General features: G+C 36.3%; 2 protein-coding genes across 2 annotated transcripts in view; one reads left to right on the top strand and one right to left on the bottom strand.

Annotated features, from left to right (window-relative positions):
* Positions 1 to 17,970, top strand: part of LOC122297829 — a 44,058-nt gene extending 26,088 nt beyond the window's left edge. Inside the window, exons 14-42 of the mRNA XM_043108032.1 lie at positions 2,588 to 2,668; positions 2,737 to 2,817; positions 3,713 to 3,789; positions 3,868 to 3,922; positions 4,023 to 4,071; positions 4,252 to 4,389; positions 5,335 to 5,416; positions 5,509 to 5,587; positions 6,524 to 6,570; positions 7,185 to 7,396; positions 7,887 to 7,974; positions 8,135 to 8,254; positions 8,356 to 8,474; positions 8,573 to 8,645; positions 8,753 to 8,872; positions 12,274 to 12,342; positions 12,462 to 12,632; positions 12,723 to 12,770; positions 12,917 to 13,058; positions 13,271 to 13,368; positions 13,809 to 13,953; positions 14,043 to 14,131; positions 14,216 to 14,326; positions 15,094 to 15,168; positions 16,109 to 16,174; positions 16,354 to 16,542; positions 16,639 to 16,749; positions 17,317 to 17,397; positions 17,499 to 17,970. Coding sequence (XP_042963966.1) covers positions 2,588 to 2,668; positions 2,737 to 2,817; positions 3,713 to 3,789; positions 3,868 to 3,922; positions 4,023 to 4,071; positions 4,252 to 4,389; positions 5,335 to 5,416; positions 5,509 to 5,587; positions 6,524 to 6,570; positions 7,185 to 7,396; positions 7,887 to 7,974; positions 8,135 to 8,254; positions 8,356 to 8,474; positions 8,573 to 8,645; positions 8,753 to 8,872; positions 12,274 to 12,342; positions 12,462 to 12,632; positions 12,723 to 12,770; positions 12,917 to 13,058; positions 13,271 to 13,368; positions 13,809 to 13,953; positions 14,043 to 14,131; positions 14,216 to 14,326; positions 15,094 to 15,168; positions 16,109 to 16,174; positions 16,354 to 16,542; positions 16,639 to 16,749; positions 17,317 to 17,397; positions 17,499 to 17,681 — 2,999 coding nt within the window. The 3' untranslated portion in view covers positions 17,682 to 17,970. The remainder of the gene's footprint in view (positions 1 to 2,587; positions 2,669 to 2,736; positions 2,818 to 3,712; positions 3,790 to 3,867; positions 3,923 to 4,022; positions 4,072 to 4,251; positions 4,390 to 5,334; positions 5,417 to 5,508; positions 5,588 to 6,523; positions 6,571 to 7,184; positions 7,397 to 7,886; positions 7,975 to 8,134; positions 8,255 to 8,355; positions 8,475 to 8,572; positions 8,646 to 8,752; positions 8,873 to 12,273; positions 12,343 to 12,461; positions 12,633 to 12,722; positions 12,771 to 12,916; positions 13,059 to 13,270; positions 13,369 to 13,808; positions 13,954 to 14,042; positions 14,132 to 14,215; positions 14,327 to 15,093; positions 15,169 to 16,108; positions 16,175 to 16,353; positions 16,543 to 16,638; positions 16,750 to 17,316; positions 17,398 to 17,498) is intronic.
* On the bottom strand, positions 17,927 to 19,026 carry LOC122296909 (60S ribosomal protein L19-3-like). The gene is made up of 2 exons (XM_043106705.1): positions 18,829 to 19,026; positions 17,927 to 18,372 (listed from the first exon to the last, which is right to left on the bottom strand). Exons 1-2 carry the CDS (start codon positions 19,001 to 19,003, stop codon positions 17,927 to 17,929), a joined length of 621 nt encoding a protein of 206 aa, XP_042962639.1. The 5' UTR covers positions 19,004 to 19,026.
* Positions 19,027 to 23,173: the final 4,147 nt, after the last annotated feature.

Below are 23,173 nucleotides of genomic sequence, written 5' to 3'. Positions count from 1 at the left end.
TTGAAGGTTCGATCAAGTGGGAGAAAGCCATACAAGATGAGATGGAGTCACTGATGTCAAATCAGACATGGGAGCTAACTAAGCTTCCAAAAGGCAAGAAGACTTTGCACAACAAATGGGTGTACAGAATTAAGGAAGAGCACAATGGTAGCAAGCGCTACAAAGCCAGAATGGTCGTGAAGGGGTTTCAACAAAAGGAAGGTGTCGACTACACAGACATTTTCTCCTCAGTTGTAAAATTGACCACGATCAGGCTAGTGTTGGCAATTGTGGCTGTAGAGAATCTACATCTTGAGTAGTTAGATGTGAAGACTGCATTCCTTCATGGTGATTTGGAGGAAGACATCTATATGCACCAGCCACAAGGATTCTCAGTGAAGGGAAAAGAGAATCTAGTTTGCAAACTGAAGAAGAGCTTGTATGGCCTAAAACAAGCTCCACGACAATGGTACCGAAAGTTTGACAATTTCATGTGCAGTAATGGATTTACAAGACTATAGGCTGACCATTGTTGCTATATGAAGAATTTTGACAACTCTTATATTATCCTACTGTTGTATGTGGATAATATGCTTGTTGCAGGGTCAAGCATCAAGGAGATCAATAAAATGAAGAAGCAGTTGTCAAAGCGGTTTGAGATGAAGGATTTGGGTGCTTCAAAACAAATCCTTGGTATGAGAATTATTAGAGACAGGGCTAATGATACTCTTAAGTTCTAGTAGGAGGAAGGTGCTCAGAAGGTTTAACATGGACAAGGCGAAACCAGTGAGCACACCCTTAGCTAGTCACTTTCGACTAACTAAGGATCAGTCGCCAAAGACGGAGGAAGAGCAAGAATGCATGAACATAATACCCTATGCATCTGCTATTGGTAGTCTTATGTACGCCATGGTTTGTACAAGGCCAGATATTGTACAAGCAGTGGGAGCTGTGAGCAAGGTACATGAGTAATCCAGGAAAGCAGCATTGGGAAGTAGTCAAGTGGATTTTAAGATATCTACAAGGCTCTTCAGATATGTCACTATGCTTTACAAAAGCAGGTTTAAAACTACAGGGATATGTAGATGCTGATTTAGCAGGTGACGTTGACAGCAAAAAAAAATACTACTGGATTTGTGTATACGCTGGGTGGTACAGCTGTATCGTGGGCTTCTAAGTTACAGAAGATTGTTGCTCTCTCAACTACAGAAGTGGAATACGTTGCTATAACTGAAGTGGGAAAGGAAATGGTTTGGTTGCAGTCATTCTTAGAAGAATTGGAAAAGAAGAATGAAAAAGGTATTCTGTACAGTGATAGTGAGAGTGCTATTTTTCTTGCAAAGAATCTAGCCTTTCATTCCAGAACGAAACACATACAGTTGCGATACCATTTTATCCGATCTCTTCTCGATAGTGGACAGCTGATGCTTGAGAAGATTTGAGGAGCAGAGAACCCAGCAGACATGCTCACAAAAGTAGTTACTGCTGACAAACTGAAGCTATGTGCAGCTTCAGTTGGCCTCCGTACTTAAAGGCATGACTTGAAGTTGCTGTGATGGTTGCTATGAAGATATGTAGACTCATTTGTCTTCAAGTGGGAGATTGTTACGAATGGAGACAATAATTAGTGGGTCATGCATTGCATATGCTTATTTAATGCACCGAAAGGCACCCACCTACCGTTTATTTTCTTGGTTTATTAGGCACACACACAACCCACGTAATTGATGCAGCAAATTGCTGCACTGAAAGTGGGTTGCTCTCCTATAAATAGGAGAGCTTAATTGTGTAGAGTAGTGTGTGTGGGGGAGAAAGTAGAGAAGTGAGTGAGAGTGGATGAGCAGAAAGAGTTTACAGAGAGAATTTTTGTAAAAATTGTTTCATAGTGAAGTTACAGCAGCTGTGGACGTAGGCAATTGCCGAACCACATTAAATTTCGTCTCTCCTTTTGTTTAGAATCATCTCTGTCTCCGACCAGTCTTCTGCAAACCCTAGTTAGGTACTTCTCATGTATACTTCCTGTGTACTTGGGCAATGCCTTCTCTTCTTATGAATAAAACTTCTTGGTTCCGAATAAAAAAAAAGTATTGAATGGTATTTATAAAAGATGCTAGCATTACCGACATCTAGAATGCTTTAAAATTCATTAGACCCGTCAGTAGGATAAAAAAGCAATCCCAAGACTAGCTTTCCCTGATAATGTATGTTGTGAAATGAAGGCAGCATAACATATCCAGAGTAATTAGTGTTACTATTTTTATAGGCTAAGCAAAACCCCTTACAGATTGATGTGAAATAGAGAAACATAGACAGAATTAATGTAGACCTAAAGATATATTCCTGTATGAGTTGCTGTGCATTTTGTACCAAACCATCCAGGACAAAATTTGTGTATATATGTTTAAAAGTGAGCTGTAGCCTATTGAGTTTGAACTGCCTTCTCTGTTTCACTAGTTAATTTCAGTTGGTCTAGAATTAAAAAAAAAGAAAAGAAACAATTGGACATGTAAATGTGTTGGATGTTTGTGTGAGCAAAAAGTTTGCAACTATTTTCAAATTCTTTTGTGGAGCATGAGTTTATTTGTTTGTGGCACATTTTGCGTTCCAGATGTTGATGTGCTTGTAGTTATGGTCACAAATGAAGCTCAAGCTGAGAGCATTTTATATGGAGAGTTTGGAGCAGTTTCAGGTACACAAAACTTTCAGTATACCACTTCCAATCTGGAACAATGCTGACCTTATTTTTGTGTTTTATAGCCCTTCCCTCTGGAGCATCAATTATCATTTCATCCACCGTTTCTCTTGGATTTGTGAGCCAACTAGAGCAACGTTTGCTAAGTATGTCCTTTATGTCCTTTATATGCAGAATTTTATCTGTTTTCTTTTATGCAGAATGAAAAATGTTACCTTTTCTCTCTGAACATTGTTGTTTATTTTACCCAGCCTTTAACTTTTTTCAGTGTTAATGTATATCTTTTTGTGGTGTTAGCTTATGCTAAGACTGCTAACAATTGATAAAATCTCATTCTTATAGATTGTTAAGTCACTAATTGTCCCTAAAGTTCAAGCTGGTGACAAGTGTTGATTTAATAACTTTATGTATAATTTAACACTCCCCCGCATATGTGGTCCCAAATTCGCTTTTAATTGTGGGACTCAACACAATCAGTATTTAACTTAAGTGGGAGGTATAGTGCGGAGTCAGGTTTGAATTCAGAAACTTTGCTTTGTTTATCATGTTAAATCAGTAGTTGAAGTGTATTACTTCTCTGGTACCTGTTATTATTCTGAGCTTAGTGGAAAATGAGAACATCAAATTGCATCTCCAAACTTAACTAGGTTTTGGTTAGAATGCTTGATGTAAAGCTCCAAGAAATGTTTTTATGTAATATGGTAATTTCTAATCTCGACACTTCAATGTTCACTACCACAATAAATTTCATTGCTACTACGGTACTCCCCAAGTGCTGCTGAACATGAGATTATAATTTTTGGAATGATTTCAAATTGTTATTTTCATTTAAATACTATGATAGGTAGAGGAAAAGGCTGCTCATTGAAGGGTAATCTTATAATTCTGTGTCTGAAATTCTGAATGTTAAGCATGTTTATGTTTATGATTCTCTGGTGTTAATTTTTCAATTATTTTCTTTATTTTTCTTAGATCCTTTCATTCCTTCGTTTTACGCTTTTTTAATGTGATAATATAATGATCAATTTACAAATATCTTAGATGAAGGCAAGGGTTTGAAATTGGTGGATGCTCCTGTTTCTGGTGGTGTTAAGAGGGCCTCTACAGGAACACTTACGGTGTGCAAGGCCCCCTCCCCATCTTTTCATTTATGAAAATAGCTCTTTTGTTGTGTGAAATTTCACTATCCTTTTCAGATAATGGCTTCTGGTACAGATGAAGCTCTTAAGAGTGCTGGTTTAGTTCTTGCAGGTAAGAAGCACACTTAGGAAATTCATCTGGGAAGCTTCTACTCTTGGGCTGTGGTGATTCCTTATTAACTTTGTGACTGATACTTGGCTTTCATGTACAGCATTGAGTGAGAAGCTTTATATTATCAGAGGAGGTTGTGGAGCTGGAAGGTACCTGTTACTCAAATTGGTCAAAGTCGGTCCCCATATATTATACTGTCTTTCTTCTAATTATAAGTCCATAGACACATGCATCCTTATGTATCTATTCATTTCCATTTGCATGTTGAGCCTGATTATGCTGAGAAAGTAATTTTTTATTACTTTGTTCTTCCGTATTTTGTTCTCTAGTGGTGTAAAGATGGTTAATCAACTGCTTGCTGGAGTTCATATAGCCTCAGGAGCTGAGGCAATGGCATTTGGAGCTCGATTGGGTCTTAATACAAGACTGTTGTTTGATGTCATCACAAATAGTGGGGGAACATCCTGGTATGTTTCTTTGACTCTGTATTGAAATATTTAAAAAAAAAACATATTCTTTAGTGACTGCAAAGTTTTTAAAATATGCAATTTTTTGCTTTGCCAACATAAGTATGAGCAATCATTAATATTGAATTGGAATAATGCATTACATCAATTGGCACTCTTTTGAAGCTATGCACTTAAGTCTTCTCTTTTGGCTTTAACCAAAAATTTGAACATTTGGCAATACGGTGAAAGAATTAAGCGCCCCATTATAGGATGTGACCTTGATTGTGGGTATATGGACTGATTGAATTCTCCCCTATAGGCTTAAGCTTTTGGATAGGAAGTTTTGAGATTGTCTTAGAGCCCAGTTTGTTGTTATTGGACTCCTTGTGCCTGGCTTGTTTGGTCTTATGATTCAGTCTTTGGTCCTGTTAGGTTTGTTGGGTCCTTACGTGATTTTGTTTGTTTCTGTTGGTTTAGCACTTGAGAGGTGTAGGAAAAATAAGTTCCACAATGGTTGCTTGGGGTGGGTGGAATTCCACAAAATAAGTTCCAGTGACATATTTTTAGCCTCTTTTAAGTAAATTTTGAGTCGCAAAATGCACGTGCATTCCCAAGTTTATGTCAAGAAAGCTCTACGCTGAACCGTCTATTTGGTTGCCCAGCCTAATGGACTTAATTAAATGTGTGATGTACACATTCTTTATTCTGTGTGATGAGTTGCATGCCATCTGACAACCCATCAGGTAGAGTCTTGAGGTTATAATTGAGAACCTTGAATGAAGGTCAAATTTACATTTCTCCATATCTTATCATTCTGTATTTGACTGGATCAGGCTTTGGTCTCTTCCTTCCTGGTCATTTATGTTTTGTACTGAGATATGAAGTGTCATGAGTTGTGTCCAAGATTAGTTTTTCATTTTCATATATCTATAAATCAAGCTTGAGCAAATGGTTCCTTTTCAGGATGTTTGAAAATCGTGTTCCGCATATGCTGGATGGTGATTATACACCATACTCTGCAGTTGACATCTTTGTGAAAGACCTGGTTTGGCCAACCTATGCATTTTTTTTTATCTTCAAACTACTTATTTGACCAAAAGTCATCATGAGGTTAATAATGATTATAATCATCTACAGGGCATTGTTTCTCATGAATGTTCCTCCCTTAAAGTTTCCCTTCAGGTTGCCACTGTCGCACATCAACTGTTCCTGTCAGGTGCTGTTTAGTTTTCCAATTTATTTAGTATTACATAGTCGTATACCTCTCTGTTTTACAGTTTTCAACATGCAGAAGACATTTTGCTTAAATCACCATGGAACCTAAACTATTGACTTAAATTTTTAGTCTAATCTGTAATATAGATAGGCGTTTGTGTAATGCACGTGCACGCACATAAACACACCTATATATATATACAGAGAGAGAGAGAGAGAGAGAGAGAGAGAGAGAGAGAGAGAGAGAGAGAGAAGTGTTGCAAATCTTTTAGGAGTCCTCAAGACCCTAGACACTTGTCATTAATATATGAAAGTTTTTCTTCTTTCACAAAATCAACACAAACTTCTAGCAGACAAAAAGAATTCTTTTAGATTTTACCCTGTTGCCCGCCTCCTTGCACACCTTATATTAAATGTTTGCTTTACATCTACGTTTCTTTACCTATCTGACTGTCCAGATGAGCTGGCCCAGTCCAACCCTTTTTATTATGGCAACTACACATCTAAATAATTGAGGCACTAATATATGATATGGACTTCTGCCACTTCTCTTCTCAAAAAATTCTCATGATTTTCTGAACCATTTTTCTTGTCTTAAATATATATATATATATATATATATGTGGTGGTAACCTGAGCAAACAATATTTTTCTACCATATGGAAGACTGCACTTTTTCAGAAGGCCAATACATGTTCACTTCTTTAATTCAAGATACGAACAATATAACTCAGCTTCAATATTGTTTTGTATCTTGAACATTATCTTTCATATGGTGGAAACAAGACGTACAGGGAGATAACACTCAAGTTCATTTGTATGATGTGAACCATAGAAGGCCTTTCATTTTCAGTATATATATTTACGATTGTTGCATGCATGACTTTTGAGTTGTTAGCTAGCAAATCAGTAACACTACGATTTTATGACTGAGCAGGTTCTGCTGCAGGCTGGGGCCGGCAAGATGATGCTGGTGTTGTAAAGGTATAGGCAAGTTGTACCATGCTTTCGATTGCAATTGAGGAAACATAGTACACAGACCGTGGGAGGACGAATTACTGAGATCAATAGATTATTTCAAAAGATTCAAATGATGAGCATTTTTTCCATATGCTTTCCCAGCCAGAGGCCTTTTATTTTTGACTTACTGTTACATCTCGTATTGATTGCATAAAGGTTTAAAATCTGGAAAGAGCTTTCCAACTACCTTATATAGATGATACAACAATCATTCAGGGTGTTATAAGTGAATAATTGTGTATGGCCTTAATTTCCGCCATTATCTTAAGTTAGTACGGTACTAAATGAATAACATATGATAATTTCTTTGTATAGCCTTTTTATGCCTCTCTGCTGCTTGCTTGAAATGTTTGTGATTTAAACTGGAGTGTTGTTAGGTAATATCATGAAGAACACCCACCCGAACTCTGATGACTAAACTTTGGTGCTTTCGTTTCTTATCTTTATATATTTTTTATCCCTTTTCTAACTTTATCCAATTTAAGTGCACAATATAAAGTTAATTAAATCTAAAATGATCAGCTAACGTTGGAAATCCAAGAGTTACAGATTTAACTACAATAAGTATATTTCCACAGGTTTATGAGGCACTCACAGGTGTAACTGTCAAAGGAAAACCTCCTGTTCTTAAGAAAGGAGTTGTCTTGAAATCTCTTCCAGCTGAATGGCCACTAGATCCCATTGATGACATACAAAAACTGAATCAGAACAATTCTAAGACTCTGGTTGTTCTAGATGATGATCCAACTGGCACGCAAACTGTTCATGATATTGAGGTTCTAACAGAATGGTGAGTCTCTTTAATTGTTCTTATATTTTATAATTTATAAGGTAAATATACAATCTAGATGCTATCAGAAGGTAAGCTAGGGACAAATGGAGATTTAAAATGATTTCAGAGTAGTGATCTTGAGTTCAAAGTTCAATCCCCCTCACTCTGCTCTTTATCTTTCATCTTGATAAAATATTTCCCATATTGGGCCCAATTATTAGGTTTAGTCTAGCTCACACGTGAATGAAAGTGTTAGAAGATAAATTAAATAATCAAATTCATATTTTCCCATCATTTTAAGCTAGCTGAACATTGGTGATTTCACACTACATAACCAGTTATTATAAGTTAAGAACTATAAAAGTTGCTGTATTTTTATCTCATAATTAGGGAACTTCAAATATTCAGTGCTTCATAGAAGCCCTGTGTACTGTTTTGTTTGTTACTCAATAGAACCTTCCTAAAGATGAATTTCAAGCTATTATAACTTTCACATTTTTTATTGCAGGACTGTTGAGTCACTTGCAGCCCAGTTCAGAAAAAATCCCAAGTGTTTTTTCATTTTGACCAACTCCAGGTCACTAAGTTCTGAAAAGGTAAAGATCTCATTGTATCATCCAATCTTTAAAGCTTGTTTCTAATTCAAATAAGAAACCAGATCCTTATTAAAAGTCAACTTTCTGCTTTAAGAAGTGTCTTGGTACTGTCTGGTTGTTTGAGATTTGTAATCCTCAATTTGAAACGAAATTTTTACAGGCCAGTGCATTGATTAAAGATATCTGCAGAAACATAGATACCGCAGCTAATTCAGCTGAGAACGTTGGTTATACAGTAGTTTTGAGAGGTGATTCAACTTTACGTGGTCATTTTCCAGAGGCAAGGACAAGAACTTAAACTAGAATTTTATTTTTGAGTAGATGGGATTGAGACTGACTTATTCAATTCACATTGTAACATGGGATTTCCTGTTTCTTTAGGAAGCTGATGCCGCTGTTTCAGTATTGGGTGAGATGGATGCTTGGATCATTTGCCCCTTTTTTCTTCAAGGAGGGCGTTACACCATCGAAGATATACACTACGTTGCAGATTCTGATAAGTATGCTTTTATGTGTTTTTTATTAGAATTTGTGTGCTTATTGTAGTTAATTGTGATTAGATGTTAATTTATTACTCTATGGATGATGTTATCATCAGGCTTATCCCTGCTGGGGAAACTGAGTTTGCTAAAGATGCTGCTTTTGGCTACAAATCTTCAAACCTACGTGAGGTCAAACATTTTTTCTTTATATCTGTTTGGAATGTGTGGCCATTGATTCATACTATTGATGAATATATTTAGTTGTAACTGTGCACCTTTCTTCATCTTAAATATAGTGGGTGGAGGAGAAGACAGGAGGCCGCATACCAGCCAGCAGTGTAACTTCTATTTCTATACAACTTTTAAGGAAAGGTGGACCAGAGGCTGTTTTTGAGCATCTTTCCAGTCTGCCAAAGGTACAGAATATTCTGAAGACGTGTGCATGAGCACACCATCACTAAAAAGAGAAATACATTCACAGACACATTGGTTGAGTGATTTAAGTTAGGGCTGTTCAAACTCAATCATGTTGCAACCCAACCTGGTTCAATGTGTTGGCGTCTGGCATGTGTTGGCTTGGGTGGTGAAATACAAAACCAAAATCCAAAGCCCGTTGAGCCATATTGGGGTCGACAAAATTCTGAACCAGTCCCACCTGAAAAAGTAATAATAATTAGGCCTAGTCAAACCTATCATGTTCTTCACCTGTTGTGGAAGAGCTATCTGTGCTAGCCTCGGATGGTACCTACCTTAGTCTCCTTTGGTTCACCCATTGTCTTGTCCCTATTGTATTACCGCACTCAACCTCAGATGTTTAGGTCAACCAACAACTTTGGCCTCTATGGCTTAATTCATCATTGCAGTTTAACAGGCATAGAAAATAGTTATGCTTGAAGATTTTCCTGTTACCGTTTTTAGTCAAGCAGGTTGTATCCAATCTACCTAGCCCATCTCATTCAACGGGTTGAAGTTAGGATGAGTTTAGACATAGAGATGGCTTGTATTAAAAGTCCCATCCAACCTGAAGCTGGTATGATCTGGGGCTCTAAACTCATTAATATTTCACACGTTTTTGTTTAAAGCTTTCCCAAATTTAGGTTGTGGTAGAAATCTTCAGGCACATTCAGCCACTAGTGAGCTTGACAAGCTTACAAGGAGTCTATCTTGGGCTTAGGAGCTGAAACTTATACTAGGATGCACCTAATGCAGCAATGCTGATAGGCTCATTGGAAGTTTTCATGTTAATGCAGCAAAAAAAAAAAAAAATGGAAGTTGGTTCCAAGAATCTTTTTTTTTTTTTTTGAAACTGTGAATCCATTCATTCATCATAACGAAGTTACAAATGTGACTTACAACTACAGAAAAATCCAAATTATAAGCCAAACTACGCATCAGCACTGGAGCATCCCCGCACACTAAGTGTGCGGACTTTGTCTTAACTTCTAATCTCTCTAAATAGAGAGAGCACTCTGTATAAAACAGAATGACCAGCCCCTCCATCCTCCTAGAGAGTTGGAACAAGGGACACCACTGATTTGAACCCTAAGTCCAAAACAGTATACCTAAAAAACTAATATTCTACATAAACTATACTGCAAAACGAAGACCAAACAACAAAACCACGAAAACCAAGCACCGGCGTGAGCCCCGACGGTGCACCCACCCCAGGCGTCAGCACTAGGACCACAAGAACAACACGAGTACCCAGCTCGCGTACGGACCACACTACCTCCACTGCAAAGGTCGGCCGTACGTCCACCGGCTGTAACGTCGACTGCCATACCCACTGGCACCAGCCCAAAGCTGTGTCCGAACAAAAAGCTCGTAGCCCTGCTCGGTTTGAAACATGGAACACAGAACAAAAAACTAGAAAATCAAAATAAAAAACCGTGAAAACTACTAAACAAAAACACTGAAAAACCGACGGACAAAAAACACAAAAAAGTGGTGCTCGCTGAGCAAACCACTCTTTGGGGAGAACCGACGGCCGGTCGATGATCTCCCGGAGTCTAAGGTCTTGGAAAATCCAAGTTCTGAGTCGACAGGTGGCTCCCTAGCGGCACGTGACCCCCACGTTCTGTTCAGGCCGAGACTCCACCCCGCGCGTGCGGACTACGCTCCCCTCCGTTTGGCGCCGCGTTCGGTGGTCTTGAAGATTGGCGGCTGGCCAACGTCTGGGTGGGGCGCGTTTTGGCGGTCGGTGGCTGGACACGACTCCGTCGGTAACTCCCCTTTATTTGCCTGAGAACACAAAAACTTGTCGAAAGAAAAACTAAAACAAGAAAGCAGAGAATAAAGAGAAAAAAGAGGGGGGAAGGGGAAAGAGAGAAAGGGGGGGGGGGGGGGGAAGGAGCCGAAGCTCCCCACCCCCGTCGAAAGCTCTGAAGGTGAGGTTGTTTTCTGAGAGAGAACCGAGAAGGAGAGAGAACGGGCGTCAGAAGGTCAAAAAAATCCTCTGTGTTGATAGCTCCAAGAATCTTATTTTCTTATAAAAGGTGGTTATTCCATTATTTTGCGTACTTATCTTGGAACTTGGCAAACATTCATGACATTTCAAATAAGCATTAAGAAACATTTATTTTAAAGTTACCAAGTAATGGATGTTTATGGATTGTATGGATGAATGCTAAAACTACAATAAAATTCATAAAACATACTCATTTAAATATGCCATCTATATCATTATGTATATCCAATTATTGCTTTAATCCTTATGGAGAAACATTGGTAATTGAGTGATAAATGAAAACAAAAGCTTTCAATAGAACTGATGAGGAATTTAAGTGAATATGCTTAATGTATAAACTAACTTGGCTTCCTTTGTTTGGTACTTGGTAGTATATCAAGTTAAATAATTAATTTAGATCGGGACCATATTATGTTTTGACAAAATAGTGGGGCTCTGTAGTAAAATGGACTCACTAGTATTATAGAGTTTCTATGGGATATAGCAGAAAACATTGGAGACTTGGTGGTGGTGGGGGAGGCACAAAACCCCAGGGTCTCCATGTGGATCTGCCACTGTCTAGATTATCATACTTGATAGTAACAACTAGCTGTACATGGGGGAAGTTTGAATATCGGTAATGAACTGGTGTTTCATGTGCTAGAAGAGCAAGGAAACAATCAATCACTAATTGCTGCATTCCGAAGTCGCTAGAAGAGTTTGTGCCTTGTTGTTTAATATTTTCAGCTTTGCTCGGATGATGCCTCAAAGGGTTGTGGAATTACTGGTTGTTTGGAGAATCCAGAGTGTGGGTCACTACAGTGTGAATGATTAGTGGCTTGTTCCTTCATGACTGATGTGGTGCTTTTGGATAAAATGGAATGCGTGATGCTTTAAAGAATGTGAGAAGGCAGTGGAGGACCTTAATTCCTTACTGCTAAAAATGTTGTATATGGATGTCAGCTCAGCGTTGCTTTGGCTAATTGGCTCCCCTAGTTTTTGTTTTCCCCATTTCTATTGGGTGCTTTCTCTCGCATACGCCTTTGGTACTCTTAATGAAATTTGAATTCCTTAAATAGAAAAACACTAATAACTAGCCAACATGGGGCAAGTTGCAAGTTTGTTGCTTAAAGTTTTATGAGGCGTCCTTAGAAATTAGCAATGGGTGTACTCAAGTCATGGAAATGATATTATTTCCAGGTACTATCTTTAATGTACCTCACTTCTTAATTTAAGAAGTTTCTACTGCATGAAGCTGTTGGTCATAAACCCATTTGTCTTCTCTATCTCTCTCATTTTTGTTTTGGAGAAAAATTTACAAACTAATACTAGGATTTCTCTGAAGTGGTTCTGGTTTATTACATGAAACAGGGGTCGACATGTATAGTTAATGCAGCTAGTGAAAGAGACATGGCTGTATTTGCAGCTGGAATGATTAAGGTAAAATGTCCTGCTATTATTATGATCTTTCTGTTTCCATTACAATGGTTTTGAGTTCTATTTGGCATGTTTTCCTAAAAAATTGGTACATCCCTTGATAAGCCATGTTGAATTGACAGGCAGAATTGAAGGGAATGCGTTTCCTATGCCGTACTGCTGCTAGTTTTGTTTCTAGTCGTGTTGGAATTATTCCAAAAGCTCCAATTTTGCCCAAGGATCTGGGAATAAACAAAGAAAGGAATGGCGGTCTCATAGTTGTGGGGTCATATGTTCCTAAAACAACTAAACAGGTCGAAATGGTGAATTATGGAGATTTGGAGATTTTTGTTTCTTTCTTTCTCCAATATTGATATCTCTATTTGGGTATGTCCTCCTAATAGGTTGAAGAGCTTAGATTACAATGTGGCCAGATCCTTAAAACCATTGAGGTGACCCAAACACTAACTTTCCTTTTATGTCACGGATTTGTGTTAATTATGTCTCTTTGCATGAAAATTTATGTGCACATAATTTTGAATTATACTTGTTTATAAACGTTTTGAAATACCTTCTTTGCTAAAAAAAAAAAAAAAAGGTTTCTGTTGATAAGCTTGCAATGAGATCAGGGGAGGAGAGGAAAGAGGAGATCAGCAGAGCAGCTGAACTGGCAGATTGTTTTCTTAGGGCTCATGAGGACACTCTAATATTGACCAGTCGGGAGCTCATCACCGGAAAAAGTTTGTTTCATGTTCCTTTTGTTTTACTTTCTGTCATATTTTAAGTACCCCCAATGCCTTTCTCAGAGAGAGAGAGAGAGAGAGAGGTGGGAGGGAGCAGGTTAGAAAAGTAGTTAAAGACAGTGAATGTCCCCCCCCCCCCCCCCCCCCCCCCCCCCCCCTCCCTCTCTCTCATTCTTTCTTCAATTGCTAATTCATTTTTCATTGGACAGCCCCTTCCGAGAGTTTGGAGATCAACTTCAAAGTGAGCTCTGCTCTGGTGGAAATTGTTAGGCAGATCACTACAAAACCTCGTTACATTCTTGCAAAGGTACTTTAATATCAAATAACCAAATGCTCTTCTTTTTGACTTTGCTATTGACCATTAAATCAGAATGGCCTTTTCTTCTCCATTAGCCAAACAACTATTTTCTTTTCCAATTTTCCTAATCATTATTTTTTAAAATAGAGAGTCAATGGAATGAACTAACCAAGAAATAACCAGAACTTATGGTGGATGTGAACCACTTGCAGCCGAACCACTTAACCTGCTTGTGCAGTTTTTTTTTTTTTTTCCCCCTCTCTTTCTTCTTGCTCTTCGACTTTCTATAATGGCTATATAACCATATTTTTTTAATTTATTTCAAGCTATAGTAAAAAAGTCTTGAATTGTTTTTTTTTTGGGGGGGGGGGGGGGGGGGGGGGGGGGGGGGTTGGTTTCCAAGTCCTCAATTTCTAGTGCCATGTACTGAATACAGTACTCTGTTTTAGGGTGGAATCACTTCATCAGATCTTGCTACAAAAGCACTTGAAGCAAAATGTGCCAAGATAGTTGGACAAGCACTGCCAGGTGTTCCTTTGTGGCAGTTAGGTCCTGAAAGTAGACATCCAGGAGTTCCATACATTGTTTTCCCTGGTGAAAATGAATTCTTATTTGGTTTCAGTTGTATAACGTTTTCTTGAAAGGTTTTTTTGTGTCTCAATTTGAAAATTTACTTTCCATAGGTAATGTTGGTGACAGTAAAGCACTGGCAGAAGTCGTGAAATCATGGGCTCGTCCAGTGAGACTTCCATCAACGAAAGAGCTGCTTTCTGTAATGGCCTTAAGCCTATAGTTGAGGATTTCATGACTACCTTTTTCCTCTGATACTGAAAAAAAAAAAATCTTCCGCTTGCAGAAAGCGGAAAAGGGTGGATATGCTGTTGGAGCGTTCAATGTTTACAATTTGGAAGGAGTTGAGGCAGTTGTTGCTGCTGCTGACAAAGAACAAAGTCCTGCCATTTTACAGGTTAGGAGTAGTCAATTTAGAAGATGGATATTCTGGCTCGGGTGAATTAGAAACATCTTGTGTTGATTGTGTCCATGATTTGTGATAACAGTTAATTTTGCAAAGCTCAAGCTTGGTCATGTGATTTGTTAGATGGAACTTCCTAGGATCTAGAGGTGGCTGCAGTACTTTTTATGTCAGTTTCCTGGTTGCTAGGCCATATATGGTTAACTCTTTTTTTCGACTGTTTTTTTTTTTTTTTTTTTGTTGGGGGTGGCGGAGTTCCTGAGATAGCTCTTTCTGTCCGTCAGATCTTTTCTCTGAAACTCAAAAATTAACCAAAGTTTAAGGTTGTATCAAGCATACGTGATCATCTGCACAAGCTCGTAATAGTCAATTTTTGTGGCTGCACAATTATAAGGAATAAGAAGGTATCAAAAGTTTTAAGGCTGGTTGTCAATTTGTAATGGACTATCACAACAGACATATTCTATGTCTAAAATGTAAGGACTCGAGAGCAATTTTTTACAATGTAATATTGAGGGTGGATGGAGCAAGTTCTGCTTTACTTAAGATGTTTCTCTGCACTGTTCTAACACGTTTATTTCTCTTGGATGACTAGCCCATCTCATAATTCTCTCTCTCTCGTTGTTTTCTCCACTATTGTTTTTCCTTGTGTCTTGCATCTACCCCAACATCTAGCAAATACAGAAGGAACTGACTATATAAATTTCTAAAAGCTCACCCATGTTGTCCCAACAAAATTTGCTGCCTTTTTTCTTTTCCAGATTCATCCTGGTGCCTTCAAGCAAGGAGGAATTCCTTTGGTTGCTTGCTGTGTCTCTGCTGCTAGGCAAGCCAGTGTAAGTGCCATTTTCATATGCTTAACAAAAGAGGAAAGTAAAAGGGGGCAAATGGTAAAGCTCTGAAAGGTTATAAAAAAAGAGGAATAAATAATATTTGCAGATTGAGTGAAATGAAAAGCACTGAAAGATGAAAGGCAAGGGTTTTCCTTGAATGTCTATCAATCACTTAAAATACTCAAAAAGTGAAGTTTATGCTTGACAAAAACATTCTGTTTGGCTTAATACAAAGATAGATGCCTCAGTTTACCTTGGGTGTGACATTCTTTTTATAGATTGGTTGTGCAGCTTCACAGTTATTCAGAGGTATATGTGCACCACATTCTACTGAATTCATTTTGTTCTACCTTCATTGCTTCTCTTTTGGGGCAGTAGTATTTGATTTTTGGTAATTTTTCTTTATATAATTCTACTTTTGGTAAAAGGTGATGGACGGCTAAGAATTTTCTTTTCTCAGTGAATAGCTTCTTTCTTTAAAGAAGAAGAAGAAATGCTGGATGTGTACGTCTCTTTTAAATGACGAAATTGTTTTTACCTAAAAATTAAAGGAATAAAGAAAATAAGCCATTTTGTTATATGGTATAGATTATCAAGAATGTGTAGAGAAAATAAAGGACCAAACAAACTACATAATTATAAGCCATCTGTGTATTGAACACATACGATTAGGATGACAGATGCAGCACATTCTAGAATACGATAATCTCATAACCCAAATACCAGATCACTTAGTAAAATGTGAGCCCATTGTTGTACTGCAACCCTTTCAAATCTTTCCAAGAGGTTTACAATGCCAAACTTTGTACCTCCTTATACTAAAGGTAAAATGTGCAGATGTGATTGCCTACACGCAACCAATACCCGTCATGTGATAACTTAGTGCTGCTATTTATATCAAGATGTAGAAGGCAATGCTTAATTGCTTATAAATCAATGGCAGGTTCCCATTACTGTTCACTTTGATCATGGAACTTCAAAGCAAGATCTCATTGAAGCCCTTGAATTGGTAACTCTCTCTCTCTCTTTTCTTTTTTCTTTTTTGATTTTATTATCCAACTTACCTTTATTCTATTACCACATGCAACTAGTGTTTTGCATTGTGTGATGTCAGTTTACAATTTAGTTTATTTCCTATAAATTAATAACTAATAGTCAAATTGCGTTTCTTGAATCCAACCTTACCAGGGATTTGATTCAGCTATGGCAGATGGTTCACATCTTTCATTCAAGGACAACGTATTATACACAAGGTTCATATCATTATTGGCTCACTCAAAAGGTATGCTGGTAGAAGCTGAACTGGGGAGATTGTCAGGAACAGAGGATGACTTGACTGTTGAAGATTTTGAAGCCAGACTGACTGATGTTCATCAGGTTACTTATCATTCAAATGGGCTAAAATCAGATTTCCTTTTTTTTTTTTCTACTTATTGTTGCCAAACTCATTAAAATCGATCTCATGTATTTTAGGCTCAAGAATTCATAGATGAGACTGGCATAGATGCTTTGGCAGTATGTATTGGAAATGTCCATGGAAAATACCCTGCAACGGGCCCAAAACTCAGACTTGACTTGCTTGAGGTAAAGAATATCTAAAAATACACCTCATAGTTTTACAAAATCACTTGGGGTTAAAATACTTGCTGACTTGTGTGTAAATTAGTGTGACCTCATAAAAGGGTTGCTGCATTTCATTGTTCTCGGGTTATTGGGTTACATAGTGTGGATTGAAGTTTTTATTGTAATTTAAACGGGTGTCATTAAAGATATTCAACATAGGTTAGTACAGTCCACCTGCTTATAATAAATTTGAAGTCGACTTAAAGCTACGAAAGGCTGTGTCCCAAACACATTGCCCACAAATTGTCTGCTTTGCTGGCATGCAAATATGTGAAATTTTCAAGCAAAAATTTTTCCCTTCACATATTCTAAAAATAATTCCAATTGTTCTTGGCCACATTAATAAGCACATTTTGTTTTTGTTTATGTTTATGCTCTCTCTCTCTCTCTCTCTCTCTCTCTTCTTTGGTCTTTTCTTTTCTTCGAGTCGGAAAGGAAAAGAACATGGTTTTACCTCTTGGGATTGACTCAACCCTCCACCTCATCCATATCAACTACTTTGCTTATTGTGCTCCCTTCCTCATTAAGGATTTGCATACTTTATGCTCGAAGAAGGGAGTTTTCCTGGTGCTCCATGGAGCTTCTGGCTTGTCCAAGGAACTCATCAAGGTACAACTCAAATACATTACCAAATTCCAAAAACTAAATGGATTTGTCTTCACTTTCAAAGACCGAGGATTTCATGGTTAGTGACTGGTTTTGATGTTTAGGGTTGTATAGAGGGGGGGGTCACAAAGTTCAATGTGAACACTGAAGTTCGGAAAGCTTACATGGATTCACTCAACACCCCAAGTAAAGATCTGGTCGATGTTTTGGCATCTGCAAAGGAAGCCATGAAAGCTGTGGTTGCAGAGAAGATGCGTCTATTTGGCTCATCAGGAAAAGCATCATGATAATTTTTACATCCATCTATTACTTAATTACTTGGTAATTTATTTCTTTTGTTTTACCTGAATTTTTTTCTTTTTGGCCATGATGAAGTTGTTTTGTCATCCTTTTCGGAAACATGGGGATTTTGCTCCTACGAAGACTCGATCGAAGGAATCGATGTGGCGATACTATCTTTATGTAAACTGATGTGGCAAACTTCGACATCAGCAGTGTGTTGGTGTGTCAATAAAGAGGTTGAAAAATAGATTTATTCTTTTATTATTAAATAAGAGTTTGCATTATGAGTAGCAATACTATTGAAGAATGATCTCTCTCTAGCGTTTTTCTTGACACAATCTTTCCACTTTGCTTCCATGGACTCTTCGGCCTTGACCTTGTGAATGTTCTCCACAAGCACTCGTTTATTCTTGAAAACATTTCCCTTCACCCTCACGTACATATCATGGTACATGTGCTTGTCAATCTTCTCCACTTCTCGATACTTCTGAAGCAAGCGCTGCAGCGCTCTCATCCGCCACATCCACAACGTCTTCGATGGCTGCCTTGCCTCCTTTGTTCCCTTTCGCTTTCCATGTCCTGAGTGCCTACCTTTTGTTTCTGCTTCCTTTGCTTCCCTGCACCGTGCCCTCGAATGGATTATCTTCGGTTTCTTTATTATGTAACCATCCCTCACCAGCTTTCTTATGTTCATCCCTGCAACACTCATAATAAGGGTTGTTTCCATGAGCATTGAAAACAAATACAACTCCTTATGATGTGACATTCTCACATTTTTCTTCCATGTTAAAACTGCTACAAAAGTTCAAATTAATAGAAAAATGATGGATTCAATAATGATTACATTTCATCATTCTTATAAGATCTAATATCACTGAAGGGACATGGATATGATGCTGCAAATAGGCCGATAATAGTATGTAATCCTTCACTCATGTCTCCTTGCATAATTTGGATTCAAAACATGCATCGTTTAGACATGAATGAGTCGAATTACTTATCTCTCGGTCAATGAGTGAACTATCTCTCTAGCCTCTTGGGATTTTGTTTATAATAATAATTTGATTTTGCATTGGTGATGGTGTTTTATATGAGGTTATAACACATCAAATAATAGCTAAAGTAAGAAGGGGTTGCTGAAAATAGACATACTCGAATTAGCCGTGGAAATATCGTGCGTCTCCATGGGATCGAGCCACACTTTTCTTTTACCACATTTGAGTACCCTGGAGGCCAGCCGCTTCTGCAGCCTCAGTGACACCATTGTTACAAAGGTTTTTTTTTGTCTGTAAAAGATCGATGAGTTTTTTCTGCCAAAAGGATTCATCAATTTATATAAGACAATGTGTGACTACTTCTCTTCTTCTGCATTATGGTCAAAAGATAGAGAATTAAAACTATTTTAGATGTCCCACTTGTTTCTTGGGAAGCAAGTTGATCCATCTCATATAGTCTGTTTGAATGTTAAACCCTTATTTTAAAAGTCAATATCTCTCTTTTCTTGGGGACAAAGTTTAAGCCAAGTAAAACATATCATCCAATTTAAAATGCAGCCACAAAATGATCTGATCACAAAGCTTTATTCCAGCTTGTTATTTAGGCTACATTTGAATGTTGAGTTAAGCTAAGCTCTTTATAAATAGTAGTAAGTTGAGTTGGTGGATTGAGTTATGTGGGGTCCATTAAAGAGTTTAGATGTGTTTGGATGTTAAGATGAGTGTAGTATTATTTATGAGAAATTGAAAAAGGTTGGGTTTCACATGTAAGAAGGTTTTGAATTAAGATGAGTTTAGTAATTTGAGAGTTGGGTGTTTTGATGTTAAACTTAGTTTAAAATTAGATTAAACTGAGTTAATCTTAGTTGAATCTTATAACCATCTTGGGTGCTTGTAGGTCCCACATGTTAGACTCAGCTTAAGCTCCATATGGTTAATTTAAAAGCACTAAACTCAATCATCTTGGTAGAAGTATTTATCGTCAAGTTTATTAGGTCCAGATTGATAATGGTCTTAGTCACTTTTGTTAATTAAATTTTGAGAAAACACCAGAAAAAGAAGGGTAGCTCTACAACCACCGAATTTGAGTCTCGACAAGTGTAAATTTCTTTTTTTCATATATTTTTAAAATACTCTTAAATAATTTTAAAAAAATAAAATTCACAATATCAATAAAAAAAACAGTTATTTTAATCACTAAGTAAAAAAATTTAAAAAAAAGTGTAAAGAGAAATGTTCAGAAAACCCATTATCGGGATCCCAAGCATTTTTCAAAAAAGAAAAGAAAAAAGAGGTTGTGAAAATGGGAAATATACATATTTGTCACTTAATGCACTCCAAAAAATGCAGCTTATAAATTTCTTACATAAAAGTATTTTGAACAGATCTTAGTTTTTTTAAAGTAATAAAGGATTCAGTAGCAAGAATCTACCACAAATACATGACCCTTATCAGTTGGTACTTGAAGTTTCTTTCATAGGCATTTGCTTCCCATATTCTCTCTTACCAAACATGTGTTGCTTGATATATTCCATTTAACAAAAGATGAAGGTGATTCCTCATTTCCATTATTTCTATATTTTTTTTTAATTTTTTTTTTTGAGAGAATCTGAATTATTAATTCACACAAACTATTTTTTAGGGTATGATTGTAACAACGCACAGAAAGTAGTACCACATCTTCGCTATAATTTCAAAACAATTTGAAATTTTCCTATAATTGCTTATAAAATCTAATTAATAAGCATTTTTTTTAGAAATAGAATACTATCTATAAATCAAATAAACAACCATTATATTTAACTTAATAAGTAATTAATGTGAGACTTAACACCTATGATTATCCTTTATAATGTATCCGCTATATTTTTAATATAAAAAGGGTTTTGCTAGATACAGTCGACAAATGCAGTCGGCGTACAGTCGGCTGTACGGAATGAATAAAAAAAAATTATAAAAAAATTATTTTATATTCAGGGAGACCTACATGAATAAAAAAAAGTTATAAAAATAATTTTTTTTTCATGTAGGTCCCGTATTAATTCACTTTTTTCTCCACGACTGCACACCGACTGCATTTCCCGACTGCAAAAAGTATTTCTCATATAAAAATAGTGTTAAAATAATGGCATGGCTTTGCACCTCTTATATATATATGTGTGTGTGTGAAAAATTTTAAACATAAGCCCACACACCACATTTTTTTTATTTTTTAAAATTTGTTTCTTTTACCAATTGTTTGGTATATGAATAATGAGTAGAAAAATTCAATTAATTTTAAAAAAATAAACCAAAATTTTTTTAAAAGTGAAGTGTAAAAAAATATACAAAAATAACTATACATAACAAAACTCTTTCTGAAAACAAATAGTTTACAAGTATTCAACTCAATGCATATTGAAATTCTTCAAAAAGGGTGGAGCTGGTCCATCATTTGCTTGTGGGTGATGGGACTTGTTAGAATTATAAACACACCACATGGTTGCATGTGCTTTAAGCAATCTTTATTCTTTTACGTACAAAAAAAAAAAAAAAAATGTTCTTCGTAATCGTTACCATCAAAGTATCTTTATGATTGACATTAATTAGTTACACTTTTTTTTTAAGAAAAATTGTCTCATTTATTTATTAGAAAAACTTATATTTATAATCGGATATATTTTATGATGTCTCTATATTAAACATGACATCATAAATCAAAATAATATATTTAAAACTCCACCAGTACAATGTCTTTTTTGTAACTGATTTGATCTTCATTATCGCTATTACTCTCTATAGACAAATGTCCAAGAGACAATACTATCTACCTAAATAGAAGTCCAACCTCACCCTTTATAGAAATAGAAGATTTAGGAGTTAAAGTTTAAATCGAAAAACTGGAAAACTAGCCTGTACTGAACCGGTCCAGACCGATTCCTATATTGTAAAAATCGATTAGATCCGGTCCGGTTTCGGTTATATGATTTTCGAGACCGGACCAAACCGGACCAGTTTAAATATAAATAAATATAAATTAAAATTTTAATATTATATAAATAATAAAACATTTTTTATATATAATTATATATCATATATGAAATAATTTTATATTATAATTTATAACATAAAACTTTAATCTTAAATATGAACATTTGTAATTTGTTTCATCAAATGTTATTAATATAAAATACATATTAATTATATTTTATGGCCTAATAAACTCTCAACATATTCATTTTGATAAATATACAATACATTAATAATACTAATGTTAATATACATTAGTATATTAATTACCTTTTGTTTTGATTAATTAGTATACATTAGTATATTAATATATATTAGTATATTAATTAAAACTGGAAAACGGGACTGAACCAGTAAAACCAGAAGTATCGGTTTAGGAGAGTAACTGATGCGGAATTAGTTTTTAAAAACGTAAAACCTGTGTAATCAGTTCGGTTCCAAAAATTCTACAAAACCAGATTAAACCAGACCTATTACACCCTTAAGAGGATTCAACCTTTACAGAAAAATGTCCGAGAGACGAACTTTTTTTTTTTTTTAATTTTAATTAACAATAAAGAAACTAAAAATGAAAGCAGTAGCGAAAAAGGACGGATTATAGTTTGAACCACCGGTAGACTTCATAATCTTTGACGGCTTGTGAAGGCAACATATTTATCTCTTTTCAACCACAAAGGTCAAATCTGAAAGATCCGATGGTGGCGAGGCCAATGATCTGGTGTGTGTATTAAGAAGAACTACCGAAAGGGGTGGCGCGTAAGGACCACGTAGATGTGGGCAACGTGTGAGAACCACGCACGGTGATTTTTGCAAAATTATCACTTTCCTTCGAACGATTTTCGACCTGTGAATTTGCTTATGTCACACTTGTCTCTCGAGAGTTGCTGGAAAGCTATAAATCTCTCTTTTTTTACCATGAAAAAAGTAAGTAAAAAAAACTTTGATAAACAAGGTGGGTGAATGGAAGAATGAGAAAAAAGAGGAAGGAAGATGAGGAAGCCAAGGCCTCCTCCATTTCTGGTGAAAATCAGATCCTAAGTTCTTATTTTTTACGAGATAAAAGAGAATAGGAAGAAAGAGGCGCCACTGCCCGTATCTTGCATAATCTAGAGTCAGACAGTTATTGGAAGGATTGTCATTTTCCTTGCAACTTAATAAATAAGGATCAGATAATGCCATGACTCATGCCAAATGAAACAACTATGTTAGTAACTTAGTTGAAATATTATATACAAAATTAAAACTTTACTTTCATCACATTGTATTGATGTGATATTATCCATATGTAATCTTTAAAATTTAACACTCGTAAATATCTGTGTAAAGTAAAATAAAACTAAGATAAGAGAGTGATATGTACCGTAATTCTTTTGAACCTCAGCATGTCTCCCAATATCGCGTCTCTTTACATCATTTAGAAAAATTCTACTCATCATCTCTACACACCATATTTATTTTTATTTTTTTTCTGTTACCAAATGTGTAGAATATGG

This window comes from Carya illinoinensis, chromosome 15 (genome assembly GCF_018687715.1).
Source record: "Carya illinoinensis cultivar Pawnee chromosome 15, C.illinoinensisPawnee_v1, whole genome shotgun sequence".
In the NCBI taxonomy this organism is placed as follows: domain Eukaryota; kingdom Viridiplantae; phylum Streptophyta; class Magnoliopsida; order Fagales; family Juglandaceae; genus Carya; species Carya illinoinensis.
Note: the sequence above shows the minus strand (reverse complement) of the source record. Positions and strands in the feature narration are given on the sequence as shown.